Source organism: Cololabis saira, chromosome 8 (genome assembly GCF_033807715.1).
Source record: "Cololabis saira isolate AMF1-May2022 chromosome 8, fColSai1.1, whole genome shotgun sequence".
NCBI classification, from domain to species: Eukaryota; Metazoa; Chordata; class Actinopteri; order Beloniformes; family Belonidae; genus Cololabis; species Cololabis saira.
In genome coordinates this window covers 23,715,780-23,730,576 of record NC_084594.1, presented here as the reverse complement: position 1 = coordinate 23,730,576, position 14,797 = coordinate 23,715,780, and the positions used below count along the sequence as shown (strand labels likewise).

General features: G+C 36.4%; 1 protein-coding gene across 2 annotated transcripts; it reads right to left on the bottom strand.

The window, feature by feature from the left end:
- Positions 1-1,084: 1,084 nt before the first annotated feature.
- On the bottom strand, positions 1,085-8,510 carry si:ch211-161c3.5 (uncharacterized protein C3orf18 homolog). 2 transcript variants are annotated; one of them, XM_061727330.1, is made up of 6 exons: positions 6,136-8,510; positions 4,812-5,225; positions 4,650-4,675; positions 4,308-4,437; positions 2,990-3,016; positions 1,085-2,125 (listed from the first exon to the last, which is right to left on the bottom strand). In XM_061727330.1, exons 2-5 carry the CDS (start codon positions 5,067-5,069, stop codon positions 3,011-3,013), a joined length of 420 nt encoding a protein of 139 aa, XP_061583314.1. In that variant the 5' UTR covers positions 5,070-5,225; positions 6,136-8,510; the 3' UTR covers positions 1,085-2,125; positions 2,990-3,010. The 2 variants fall into 2 exon arrangements, with proteins under 2 accessions (XP_061583314.1, XP_061583313.1); XM_061727329.1 differs by lacking the exon at positions 2,990-3,016 and having other exon boundaries at positions 6,136-6,177; positions 6,387-8,405.
- Between the last annotated feature and the right edge of the window lie 6,287 nt (positions 8,511-14,797).

The window sequence follows — 14,797 nt, the reverse complement described above, 5'->3', positions numbered from 1 at the left end:
ATCTTCGGTGATCCAATCACGATTGGACGGTTCTAAGTGCAGGTATAAGCACTCTCAGGAGACATTATAGATTGGTCCAGATCTGATCACTCACATCCCATTCGTGGTTGATCTGGGACACATGTAGCTACAGTCTGTTCAAATTAGTTCAAAAGGCCAGACTCAAAGGCTGCAGACTCATCTGAAGTGCCTCCACTTTTCTTTTTTTCTTTGTCTTTTGCTGCTCTGATGTGGAGAAAGAAACATACTCCTAATAAAGCTGAGTCCAAACATGTATTAATTTCTTCAGGGACAGCAAACAAAACAACACAGAGCGGATCACCAAAGCTGTGCAGCGAGTGGAGGGATGTGTTGTTACAAAAGCACAAAGATGTTATGTATTATTTCCAGAACAAAAGTTTTCAGGTGACAGAATGTAATAATTCAGGACTTTGCAGAAACTTGAAACTCACAAGTAATCACTGAGACGCAGGTGGAGACGCACCTCAATACCAGGTGTAAACTGACGCGGAGCTTTCTTCCCGTGATTGGCTAGCCCAAAGTGCATGTTGATGCCAGGTGTAAGTGGCTCAATAATATGAACCTTTAATGGATAACTGAATGTCTTAAACCAGCTTCTAAAGTAGTTGGACAAGAATGTTTTTGACACCTTCTTGCTGGGAGTGTTTTGCATTTACAATGACAGCATGAAGCCATCATTTCTAATATGTCAACTTCCTAAGATTGTTTCATCATGTGTGACAAACATTTATCCACTATGTGTCTCTTAAAAGTTGTGCATTACTTGAATATCACTAATCATTCACTTGATATGTTTTTTTTTAATTCCATCTATTATCACTTATGTTATATTTCGAGAATTTCATGTATTTCAGCATTGTTGACTAAACTGCTGCCAGATTACAGAAAAACTCAATGTTGCATTGACTTTACTTGTTTGCCCCATGGACTACCTCTGAAGACATCCACGCTTGGGTCATCTCTGGGGAGGCTTTTGGCCACTCGTGGTCAGAGGTTTCCGTCAGACTTGCAGGCGATGCATATAATGTATTCTTGAAATAACTGTCAGCTAGTACTGTTGTAGTCCACACATCTCATCTCACTACATTCATGACCATAAATGAATGGGAGACAGCCTGAAGAGTGCCTCTTAATGTTAACTCCAGCTGAGTCAATGTGTGTTATTTTACACAAGTTGTGTTTGGATATTTACTCTCTATATGGGGACAATGTTGTTCTGTGATATTACTGATAGTGATATAGTTACATACAGTACTTGATCTATTTTCAACTATTGAAAAGTTGAAGTGTAACTTGAGAAATCATCTTTTTATGCCTTACTTTTAACACCATTTTATAGTTATGTTATAGATATGTCCTCATCCACTCATTAATACAACTCACAAACCTGTGATATATATTTTGTTATGGTTCTTTACCTTGTGATTTGTGTTAATCTACTTCTTTGCGCTTATCAATAAAATATCACACTTATAAACCTGTTTGTTACGGATTATTTGTACAACATTTGCTCAATTGGTTTTGAAGGTTTAATGTATACAGATGAAATCAATATCCTTCATTGAACATGAAAGAAAAGTGAAAACAAACACGGCAACAAATCCCACATTCAGGCTTGTCAGAGATGCAAGACCACAAAATCACTAGTACAAACATTTGCACATCTCTCTTGTGAAACATGAAATTAGATGCTGAAGATTGGAGGACCTTTACTGACAAGCTACCAAATATTTTAACATCAATGACACGACATGGTTGTTGAAAAAGTGCACCATACTTTGTGCGCTAAACAATTAACAGTGCAAGATCATGACTGTTTCCTTCTTAACTTATATATGAAACTTCTTTTGTCACAATGTTTAAAACACTGCTTAGTCACATACTGTGATGAAAACGTTCATCAGAGCTTCAGTGGCACGCTAAAACAGTCCTGTTTCCCTTTCTTTTCTTTCCGGAGCGACAGTCTGTGTCTGCATGAGGCCAACAGCCCTGCAAACTCAGATCAGCTAATGGAAGAGAGTTGTTAAGCGTTGAGGGCTTTGGCTACATCTGTGAAGACCAGACGACTGGGCCGCTGCGTTATCCCTTGGGAGGTTGTGAGAGTCTGCAGAAGAGAAAGATAAAAACAGTGAGGAAAGTTAAGATCACATAGGGACCCCAACCCTGAATTGCAAAAAAGAATTATTAATAATAATGATAAAAATCCCACAAGAAGTGCTTTATCAATGTAACAGGTGCCTGATATGTGAGTTTTTAATTTACTACTAAGTCAACTAATTATTTTAGGACGTAGACTAGGATTAATTATTAAAAGCAGGAAATTAGTAGTCCCAGAGCCACAGACCACAGAAATGTAAACACCTGTACAAAGTGAAGACGTTCAATTATTTTGTTGGGGTTTTTTTTCAAATGCTTGGATACAAGTAATCTTTGCTAGAGCTCAAGCTTTTAAATTAGTTGTCTCTGCTCAGATGCAACGAGTGGATCTAGTGAAACGAATAAGAAAAGCTCATAACACGGCAAAGATCTTGTGCATTACATCCATGTGATAATGCTCTGGGTACTGAACAAAAACCCTTCAATATTCATGCACTCATCACTGACTACCTAAAGAAGTATAAGTATTAATCAATTTATAATGGCATTTAAGCCCAGGTAACATATCACAACATGGTCTTCGTGTGGCACCTGGAATATTTCTATTGAAATAATTAGTTGAGGGATTATAAAGGAAAGGAGTTGAAAGATAAAGTGGATGTAGGAGAAGATTTCAATTATAATGCTGGGTCCAGATGTTATGATGCTAATAAGTCAACATTAATTATCAAAATAATCATTTTCAAACATCTAGCCTGCCAGGTTTTTTTTCAAATACTGAAACAAAGACAGCATGAAAGATTAAGGGTAACATGGAGAAAAGGGGAAGTGTAAGAGAAACGGTTCAAAAGACACACAGGTGATACTTTACCATCTTTGCCTTACACCATTGTCAAAACTTTAAAAAAGGAAATAAAAGAAAATACAGCATAATTACCACAGTGGGAAAAAAAAACATAAAGTAGCCTCATCAAAATAATTGTTTTACAGATCAACAAACTTAACTCTACTTATTTTACAGACAGTGCTATGAAAAATGTTTTGCCCACTAATGGATATTATTATTAATATCAGACAAAGATAACCTGAGTACATGCAAAATGCAATTTTCAAATTATGAAAGAGACAAAAGCTAAAGAAACTATTTAATTTATGAATAAACTTTTTTTTTTGGAAAAGATCCAGACCCAGAACAACATCCGAATCACTGCAGGCCTCACTTGCCTCAGTTAAAGTCAGTATTTATTATACAACAATGAGAAAAACAACTGGCAAAAATTGCATTTATGGGAGAGTTGCAAGGTGAAAACCACTGCTGACCAAAAAGAACACAAAGACCTGTATAACATTCCCCCCACCCCCCAAAAAAGACTTTTGTGAAAATATTCTGTGGACTGATGAAACAAAAGTGGAGTTTATGAGAAGGTGTGCGTCCTGTTGCATCTGGTGTAAAACCAACACAGCCCTTCAGAAAAGAACATCATACCAGCAGTAAACATGGTAGTGATGGTCTGGAGATGGTTTGCTGCTTCAGGACCAGGACGACTTCTCGTAATTCATGAAACGATGAACATCGCTCTCTACCCCCTTACAGGAGAATGTCTGGGCAGCAATTCGGGACCTTGAGCTCAAGCACACTTTGGCAGGACAATGATCCGAAGCCCACCAGAAAGTCCACCTCTGAATGGCTAAAAAGCTCCACTCCAAGATTTTGGAGTGGCCTTGTCAAAGTCTGGACCAATTAAGATCCCGTGGCATGACCTTATAAGGGCTGTTCATGCTCAAAGCATCCGATGAGGCTGAATTAAAACAATTCTGAAAGTTCCTTCACAGCAATGTGAAAGACTCATTGCCAGACAGTTATCGCTCACGCTTGATTTTTATTAGATTTTGGTGGCAACTACCTTTTCACATAGGGCCAGGTTGGTTTGGATAGATTTTTCTTTTCCCCATAATAAATGAAATCGCCCTTTTGAAGACAACATTTTGTATTATCTTTGTCTGATATATAAAGAGTGATAATCTGAGAAGTGTACATGTGACAAAAAAAGTAAAAACAGAAGGTATCTGTATGCCATTTACACTAAACTCATCACATATTGCTGCAGTAAAGCAAATGGAAGCAAAAAAGTGTTTTGCAGGAGGATATTGAAGAGACGACAGCACCGTCTGATCTTAGCCTGGCATACCTTGGCATTGGGACCTGTGAGGCTGCCTTCCCGGCTGTGATCCAGTAGTTCCTGTTCCAGCAGGTCATCTTGTTCTTCCGCCGGGTCAAAGTTGTACATGGGCATAAGCTGGTGTCTCAGTTTCTCCAACCTGTAGGACAAAACACGAAATCAGAGGTGAAGAGCAGCGGTATCTGTAAAGATTTCTATCCTTGTCGCATGGTTATTGCCAGAATAATACATCACAGTTCGCATTAGGTCTCTGGGTCAGTGATGCAATGACCTTTAGGCTTTTGACGCACCAAAACTGTTGTCTTGATCAGTTTGTAAGCATTCAGACATTATTAAACTCAATAAACTTACCGCTTCCGTTTCCGAATATACAGCATCTAGAGTAAAAGAGAGACAAATTAATAATAGAATGAACTTACCCATTCTCAATGATAAAAGGTGTGTACTGAGGACTTTTCTGTTTGCTGTTGTATCAATAAGTCTGTTAGAGATAATGTTGAAGGGTTTCCTTACTATTGCCACGGCTAGGCCGATGACTGTGATGATACCAAAGGGTACGAGCAACATTCCAACACCCGAGCCCTCAATCAAAACTTCTGGAAGTGTGGTGGTGTTGAAGGTGGTCTCATTTGTTGTTATGGTAACAGTCATTAATGTTCTCGCTGTGATGTTGTCTCTGGCTCCTGGACTCGTTGAGAGCAAGGGGGCCGGGGTGGTTGTGGCAGTTGTGGATAGAAAAGTTGCAGTTGTTTTAGCTGCATCTACAGCCATGGTCAGGTGTAACTGTTTCAACTGAAGGAAGTGTTTTGGATCTCTGCGTGGATGTTGTTAAGTTGCTCAGTTTCTAGTGCGTCTCATTGTCAACACAGGTGTGCTCCCGCTGGTTTTGGATCCACCAAGGCATTGCTTGTGCCTCTGCCATAAAATCTGTCGGGAAAAACAATAATAACATTTTACTGTCCTAAAGTTTTGCCTGGATGGGTTGAATGTGATGTGCAATGAACTGAAGTAAGCATAACCGTAGTGTTGCCTAACACTTGAATTCTTGTAAAAACTCTGAGGGTTGGTGTGCTTCAAGATAAAAAAAAAAAAAAAAAAAATCAAACATCCTCATTTTCAACCCATGGCATGGCTGATAGTGCCAGCGGGGTTGTGGTGGGTGTTTGGGGCAGGATGTGGGTAGCAAATGCACATGAGGAATCTGGCATACAAATTTGATATATAGAGAAGAATACTAACCACTCCAACTGTAACGTACACCGTGAGGAAACGTGTTGGCACCACTTTCAAACTTCAAATTCAGCTTACACCCACACACATTATCACACACACATTCACAATTTCCATAAATATCCATTGCATCCAGGAGTATGTGCCTCCCACTTACAGATGTACTACACACATCACATGAGACTGAGGAGCAAGTTGTTCTGAAGATTTGTACGTGTGACGAGTTTTTAAACAGGAGCACACTTCTATTTCTGTTATATGGTGACACAGGAAGGCGCAGACATATGATCCATTCCTCCCTCCTCATCCTGTCTACTTATGCCCTTAATGAGGAACATGTGCAACTGAAGCCAACCAATGAAAAACAAAGAGGGGATTCAGTCATTGCTGTTGTTCAGTGAACAAGCTCTGCACAACACTTGCAGGATTTTACCCACAAGTCTGCAAGCATTATTTTATACTCTTGTTGTGCTCATACATGGATGTTATTTTTAGTTAAGGTGCACTGTAACTCAGCTGTCTCACTCTAACAGCTGAACTACTAATCCTGCCAACAGGAGCAGGAGTCTTGCTCCTGTGTCCACTCAGATTAGAGACGCATACGTACCTTAACATACAACATCCATGTTCAGAGGTGAATTGCGCCAGGCTGGGGATAGTTAAAGGCATTAAAAAAAATCATGGAAGAGGAAACATTTGCTCCAGTGTCTGCCCCTCCTCCTTCTCCTCCTCCTCTTCTTCCCCTTTAGCAATGCAGGTATTACACAGGCTGTTTACATTGACACAAAAGCTATTTTCTCTGAGGATGGACTCCACACACTAAAGTAACCCTATCCCAGCAGCTCCCAAGAGATTCACCTCCAATTCTTCGATTGCTTCCTTGGATCCAGTCCCGCTGTCTTGCCCTTTCTTGTATTTCACACAACAGAGGCTGCTCTTGGGATGCTGCAAACAGAGATCAGTGCAGCAAGCTCCCTCCCCCTTCACGGTGCAATTGGTCTAATGGATTCAAGATGATAGATGTGGTTGGCTCACTCAGCTGCCTGTTAAGCTTTGCAGGGATGAGAATGGGATTTAATGGCTCTGCACACCAGATGCTGTCAGACCCATGTGAATGACTGCATCCGGGTGGCAGGTCTGAGTAAATTAACCCTATGATGTCTTGTGTCAAGACAGTCAATGACCTGATTTGCTTACACAAGCAAAGAAAAAAAAGGTCAGTGGGGAAGTTTTTAACGTGAGGTTTGTTGTTTTTTTGTGAAAGATTTTTTTTTTTCTTGGTTTATTCAGAATTAGATACCAGATCAGAATCAACTTTATTGGCCAGGTTTGGAAAAACAGACATAAAATTTTTCTACGAATAACATGTTCAGTGTAAATGGGATAAACTTGAGTAATTAAAACAATTATGTACATGCCTTACTTAAAAAAATGTATGTAAACATGGATCACTGTAATTTAGAAAAGCAAAGAGCATAAATAAATTTTAAAAAAGCATCACAGCCTAACAAAGTTTTAGATTTTCCTGGTATTTGGAGGTAAGAGTTCATCAGGGCGACGGCCTGGGGGAAGAAACGGTTCCTGTGTCTGGCGGTTTTTGTTAACAGTGCTATGCAACGTCTACTAGAGGAATGGAGTTGAAATAGTTTGTGTTCGACTCATTCTAAGCAGGATCCAAGTCACCATCGTGACAAATTCTACAAACAAAAATAAAACTCATGAGTAAATAGCATACTAAGTTCCATGCTATGAAGTTCCTTTAATGCCCAACATGTTTATGACTGTCTATTTATGACCATTTGACAAGGCTTTTGACCAGGTTTTTTGTAACTTTAAACGGTCAAACCTTGACAGATCTCCTTTAACTCCTACAATGTCTATGCCCATTGCTAGCCTGGCATAGCGTTTGGTTGTTGTTATTCAACTTCAGTTTATACTTCTGTTGGAATCTGTCTGGTTGTGCTTATTTATGTCTGAATCAGTTAGTGCAAACTATTTTCTATGATCTACACCTGGATCATTTTCTTGTAATTTCATTCAGTAGTAATTGCCAAAGACCCTCAACTGTCATATAATTCTTCACTGCAAAGAAATAATGACATATGAGGACGACACATCAGAACAACACGTTAGATGCACTCCCAAACACCACATGAGAACAACACAGCATAACGAGACATCAGAACTACAGAGTGCAAGCTCCAGGTGGTTCTGACTGCACCACTGGACCAGCTGTTACACTTCCTGCCTGTACGCAGACTCATCACCATCATGGATCAAACCAACGATGGCGGTGCCATCTGCACACTTCAGGAGTTTTACAGATGGGCTTTTTGAGCCGCAGTCATTAGTGTTGAGGGAGTAGAGCAGTGGGGAAAGGACACACCCCTGTGGGACGCCTGTACTGATGGACCTGGTTTTGGATGAGATGCTTCCCAGTCTGACATGCTGCTGCCTTTCAGTCAGAAAGCTGATAATCCACAGACAGGTAGAGGCAGGCTGAGAACTGGGTGAACGTTCCTGGGCAGTAGGGCAAAGGTAGAGAAGAAAGAAAGAATGTGTGGTGAGAATGTGCACAGTTCATGCATTCTTCAGATCATTCGTATAAATATTTTTGGGCTCTTTAATGCTGGTGGGGAAGTGGGGATGTAAAGAAGCATCACAGAATATTACAAAACAAAACTGCTTTGTTAGAAATGTTTCAAAGGGGTTTTTGCCTTAATGTTCCTCTTTTTTTTTCTTTCTAACATATATGTTAGGTTGTTTGGTCATTCCGAACTGACAATAGAACTGACGCTAAGATGTTGTTAATCTCTTCTGTCTCTATGGCTCTGTGATGGACTGGGAACCTGTTGGAATACAGATTATTGCAGTCTAGGGCAACGGTCACGCATTAGGATACCAGTGATGGAAAATCAGATTTATGCAATTATAAAAAGAAAATGCATATTTGAGATCGTTCTGATTTTCTGGCACAAAAAAAAGACAGCTGTGCACATTTCTGCCTTCGATTGTGCACACAGCATTTTATACATGAAGTAGCACATAGTTTTATTAATTTTGCTCCTTGTTAAACTGAAGATAGTGTTAGAAGAAAAAAAAGTACTTTGCATAAATGTATTTCCATCCACACAATATTTAGATATCAAAACGTATGTAGTCAACATAAAGTTAACGTTATAAAAGTAGCCCATGAAGTTTTAAAAAGAATAGCCTATTGCATTTACGGTTCTTTATGTATTTTTCAAGTGTATATGGCGTTGAACAGTAAATATGATTTTATTTAATCTAATAATGTTTCTATCTTCATCTCTATTTTCGCATTTCACAATTTGCAGTGATTTCTTTGCAATTTATTTCCCTCAATGACAGCTGGAAAAGACTCCAGCACACAGAATCAGTAGGTGGAAAAAAGACATGCATGAATAGAATCATACCAGGAACAAAATGCATTAGAGTTCATATAGTTTTTATGTGGAGTAAAATGAGAGATTATCAACCTCTTTCCATTGTTTGATAATGGCATAAGGTATTTAAAGGGGGAAAAGTATTTAAATATGATCCAGAAAGATTGCTGCCTTCTCTGGGCCAGAACTTAATAAAAGTGGACTGGGACTATGTGGAAGTAAAAAAAAGCTTGATTTTTGGGGGGTTGTCAAGGGCCGAAGATTCCCAAAGCTCAGAGGGGGAGCAACTGGTTTATCATCAGCACACATTTCAAAAGGGTCACGGCATGCAAGTGCATTAAAATGCTTGTTATGGATCTTACACATTTGTTGAACAAAACCATAAATGCGCCACAATATACAGCTGTTTCGGAGGAACACAAGCTTCCATCCAGATGGCCCTTTTTCAGGCAAGGCATTGATTATTTCAACAAGACAATGTCCAACAAAATCTTGCAATTATTACAATAGCATGGCTCCTAAATTTAAAAGTCCAGGTGATAAACTGACCTGCCAGTCCAGAAATGACAACCACTCAAAACATTTGGAGAGCTTAGAAGCAAAAATCACAACAAAGAAGGCTGAGCTGTAATACGCACACAAAAAAACCCAACAAAATATCACTTTTGTAACCACAGCAGTAATTTAAAGGTAAAGGTAATTAAAGGTAATTTCCTGTGAAAATGTCATTAACATAAATGTCCAAACAATGTGTACCAACAACATCAAATCAAATTTAAAGCATATAAGTTTCATCATTTTTTTTATCTACTCTTTGTCCTATTTTGTATTAAACAATTTCCAAATCATCACATTCTGATTTCGTTTGCATTCTCCACAGCATCCAATCAATTTTGGAAATGGGGTTGTAAACTACTCATTAAAATTGAGTTGCTCTTTAAATATTTAAAGAGTGTCTTAGACCGAATCTCAAATTGCAGTATCTCATCTTACACACGTTCTTTCTTTTTTCAGCTCACGGTCAGAATTAAGACATAAAGCAACCATGAGGGGAAATAGGAAGCAGGAAAGGAAATGGTATCCTCCTGCACCAGCAGATGAAATAACAGAAATATTGCTAAAATGTGTAAAAGGAACTTAGACTGACATGCACTTATACCATTAAAGACTCATTTTAACAATGTCCTCTTTAAATGAGGGGAAGGTTCAATGTATTTCTATAGCTCTTATGATAAATCTCATTCACCTCAATTGAAAACTCAATTTTAATCCTTTTTTGTTTCCCAATTCGTTTTCACAGTAACCTAGGCAAATAATAATAATATGTTACAAATCTACTGACGGAATTCATCTGCAGTAGAATTTTGGAAATGAAATGAAAAACCACAAACATCAATTTTATAAAACAAATAATTTAATGACTAAACTGACCGAGTAAAAAAAATAATCTCTTCTTTAAACCGCATTATAGAAACAATTGTTAGGGGGTTGACAGCTGGATGCTGGCTGGTATTTGAAGACTGTACTGGATCAACTCCAGCTATGTTTTTAGACGATTGTTTCTTTGTGAGGTCGGGATCGTGGTTGTGCATCCCAGTCCACCGCGTTATGAAACATTGCCACCTAGTGAGGAATCGGTCAACCAGCAGTTATTGAATCCATTTTCTGCATCGACCAACACCACTCGCTGAAGTTAATGGCTTTTACTGCAAAACCCAGGCTTTGAGTACTTACTCAGTTTGGAATTGAGCTTTCGAAAGAATCAAGCTTCCACTAACATCCACACCTCCAAGTGCAGCTCAGACTAATTACAAGCCATTAGTCGAAGGATTTTGAAAGGGGCACTTATATGCAAAAAGAACTGGAGTACAATGTAACTTGGGTCGTCCAACAAAACCACTCTGGCCTGACAATAGAGCTGAAACAATAGCATTTAAACAAAGTGTGACTGAAAAGACTGAGTATTATATATTAAATTATTCAGTAAAGTAAGAATTGTGGTAGAGCTGATGCAGAAGATTACTTTATTTTATCCTAAGCCTAACTTCTTATGTATCATGTACATGTAAAGTAAATAAAATAAAATGAAAAATAAACTAAAATTAAATTTCATGTCATTTTAGTTTGTTTTAGGGAATGGCATTCATTTATTACCATTGTTGTCCATATCCTTAGAGCTCTCTCTTTTTGGGACTCATTCCCCAAACGCCATCATCAGCTCCATTTACCTCTAAATCCAACATCTCAAAAATGAATTTTGACAGATTTTTCTCTACTGATAACTTGCCCACCTGGAATAAAATTAAAATGGGTGAACTGCTTCAGGGACTATTCTGTTTGTTATAAAAAGATCAGCCAAAGGGGGACATACATCAGTGCAATGAAACCTCTTGAATTCGTGTTGATATTTTAATTAGACAGGCTTGCTAAAAGTAATAAGGATAAATTAAGTTAGGGCACACAAAAGATAACAACAACTTTTGTTCTTGTGATATAAAAAATGATAATGATAAGCTTTTGTCAACTGATGACAGTGAGAAACTGACTCCATCATTACTACACTCCTAATGCTCTTCCTCAGGAGTGTGCAGAAGCATATTTGACCTGTTATGGCACTAAAAGAATGAAATGAATCATCTTCAATTAGTGATAATGAAATACTGATCTCAACAAGCAAACAGAAAAGCAGAATAAAGTTGGGTAAAACTGAAATTTAAAATCAGTGAAACATTGGTATTTTTAGAGACACACACCTTTGTGAAGACAGAACGAGATCATTTTGAACAAATCCGATTTATTTATTTATTATTTATTTGTGACCTAAACATCAAGCGATGTTTTAGTTATGGCAAATTACATGGCTTGATTTGGGCCCCTTATGTTTGTGCTGCCCCCAGTGGCTCTCATGAGAAGTAACAGCCATATAAACAGAGTCGAACGATTTTATATCCAGCATTGCAATGAGATTATTCGTTTTTCTTTCACATTTCTAGGCTGAGTACAAGAGCTTTGAATCCCTGTACGTCACATGCGTTGGATGATCCTCCGTTTATTATAAGAGATTGAGGGGATTTAATAAGTAAATCAAATGAAAAATTACAGGTCATGTGACATTTTTGAGACATCACATTTATATAAGGTAATCCCATCAAGGTAATAAAATGTATGGTAAATCACAGATTATGTTTATGATTTTTAATCTTGATTTATACGTCCGTTATTACCAGGCATATTTCATTGGGCTGTATTTAACCGGTTATTTGAAACATGAAAGGATTAAAAGCCTCAAAGTGAGCAATATTTTCCTTTAGAACAATGCTTTTTGGAAAAGTTATGAATAGTAAAATGCAGGTCCATTTGGACTCAAAGAATGTGCAAAGCCATTAGTTATAGAAATTCAGTCATTTTCCTGCTATCTTACAATTAGAGAATCATTTTCATGCAATGATCCAGTCATATCATACAAAATACCTTAAGAATTCAAAATAAAGCTGACGATAAAGATGGTGAAAATTATATATATTTTTCAGGAGTATGGATGCCGAATAGATGGAAATGAGTGTGCAGAGGGCAGGGCTGTCTCGGTTTCAGGCGTAATGTCATCTGAGCCTTCTTTCAGCCCCAGATGTCTCAGGAACAGATAGAAGGGAGAGGTCTGCAAGGCAGAGTGAATGAAGATATTGAATAGAGTGAATGGATGTGGTAAGGGAAAGGATGAGGGTACTGGAAACTAGAAGCGTGAAAAAAGAGTAGTTAACAGATAAAAGGACTGATTAGTCAGATATACTGTGCCTGACAGTTTATTAGAGGGTTGGCTAAGCTGTGACTCAGCACTTTACAATATGTATTACAAGTAAATTGAAAGGAAACGTCAAAATAGTTATGAATTACATTTCAAGAAAGCTTTTTCTGAATGACTTCAAAATTCAAATCTTATTATGCAATAACATTGTACGCTGTGTTCCTTTTTTTCCTTCAGCTTTGATTTGTTACCAGAATAAACAGCACTACTGTATTTTCAGTGGACCAATTTGTGATTGTTTAAAAATGTTATCTTTCTGTCAAACAATTTCTTTGCTTTTAACAGACTGCTCTTATGTTTTAAGTAAGTCTTTAAATTAAAATGCTTTTTTTACTTTTTAAAAGTTAGTTTTATTATTATTATTGCACTATTACTGCTGCTGCTACTACTACTGCTAATAATAAGGATCATTATAGTTGTATTTTACATTTGAAAAAGCAGTCTCTCAGCTAATCTCAAGTACAGAAAAGGTTTGAAATTATGCTTTAAATATGAGGATGCCTCCATTCAGGTTTTCAATTGAAGACATTTAAAAGGTTTTGTATTAATATAGAACCCCATCTTAGTATATAAATTGTATCAACTCCCCCATACTATAGTTTTCTTATTGAACTTACTAAATAAATAAATAAATAAGATTGTGACAAGCAAATTCCGGTTAAAAGATCAAACGGATATCTGTATAAGGAACAACTTCACCTTTTGCAGATAAATCTTCATTTATAAAAAGCAAATATGACTACAAAATAATTAGCTTTTCTTTTTGAAACTCCAATATATTTTCAGTTCAAAATCAAAATGGAATTTTGAATTTGAAAAATGTAAAATCTATCAAATCGGGTTGCTCATATAAAATACTAGCAAAAATTGCAGATGTACTGGGCTTATTCTACAACATATGGGGTGTCATTTATTTTGTGTATGTTTTTGTTTCAACTGTTTCTAAATAAAAATAACATTAAGAACTTCCTCGTTTTCAGTACAAATAAACAAAAAAAATGTAAATTCAAAAACTTAAAGTTTGTCTTTGAAGTGACTTAATGAAAAAAAATGGCATCAAACTAATATAAAGTTAATTTGACATAAACAGTGATCATAAAACAAAACAGAGTAACAACTGGTATACTTTTTTCTTTTGGTTCAATAAAGATTAAGGGAAATCATGTATAATTGTAATAAATCACCATAAACTGTGCATGTGTGTTTGTGTGTAATATTGTCTATTTAAACCACTTTATGTTGCCATCTGATTACGCAATCCCCATTGTATGTAATCCGATACAACCCAACCCTGTTCCCATCAGTACACTCAATGAAATACGGTTCAAAAAACCCCAACAACAACAAAAAAAAAACATGCGATATTACTGGCGCTTCTGTCGTTATACTGAATGAATGAATGAATGAATGAATGAATGAATGAATGAATGAATTAATTAATTAATTAATTAATTAATTTTTATTTCGAACATGTATATATAAAAAAATAAAATAAACAGTAACATCTTCATATTCATATATGTTTGAAAAAAGGAGTAGGAAGAAGTATACACTTTTTCCTAGTTCCTACTCCTTTATAACTATGAATTTACATTATTGTTAATATTATATCTACACAATATCCATATAAATATAGTCTATATAAATACTACGTATTGTAAATATGCCTCTTACTACATAAGTATCCATATAAGTATATAGAAAATACAAATATTACATAAATATTATATCAATATATATCAAATACAAATATTATATAAATCTATATAAATATACACTAGATAAACTACATAAATATCCCTATATATATATATATATATATATATATATATATATATATATATATAGGGATATTTATGTAGTTTATCTAGTGTATATTTATATAGATTTATATAATATATATATATATACATATATATACATATATATACATATATATATACCTAATAAATATATAACATATATTACATAATTATAACTATCCCTCTCAACATATAATATGTACTACCTAAATATCTAAACATATCTTAAGCAAGTATAATATACCCTTTTCCCTATTT

What these genes read in the sequence shown, in the direction of transcription:
- si:ch211-161c3.5 (XM_061727329.1), bottom strand. Translation starts at nt 5,069, where the DNA reads ATGGCTGTAGATGCAGCTAAAACAACTGCAACTTTTCTATCCACAACT. An exon ending in TATATTCGGAAACGGAAGCG is followed by an intron (nt 4,438 to 4,649) that starts GTAAGTTTATTG and finishes TTTGTCCTACAG; the next exon opens with GTTGGAGAAACTGAGACACC. An exon ending in TCACAGGTCCCAATGCCAAG is followed by an intron (nt 2,126 to 4,307) that starts GTATGCCAGGCT and finishes TCTCTTCTGCAG; the next exon opens with ACTCTCACAACCTCCCAAGG.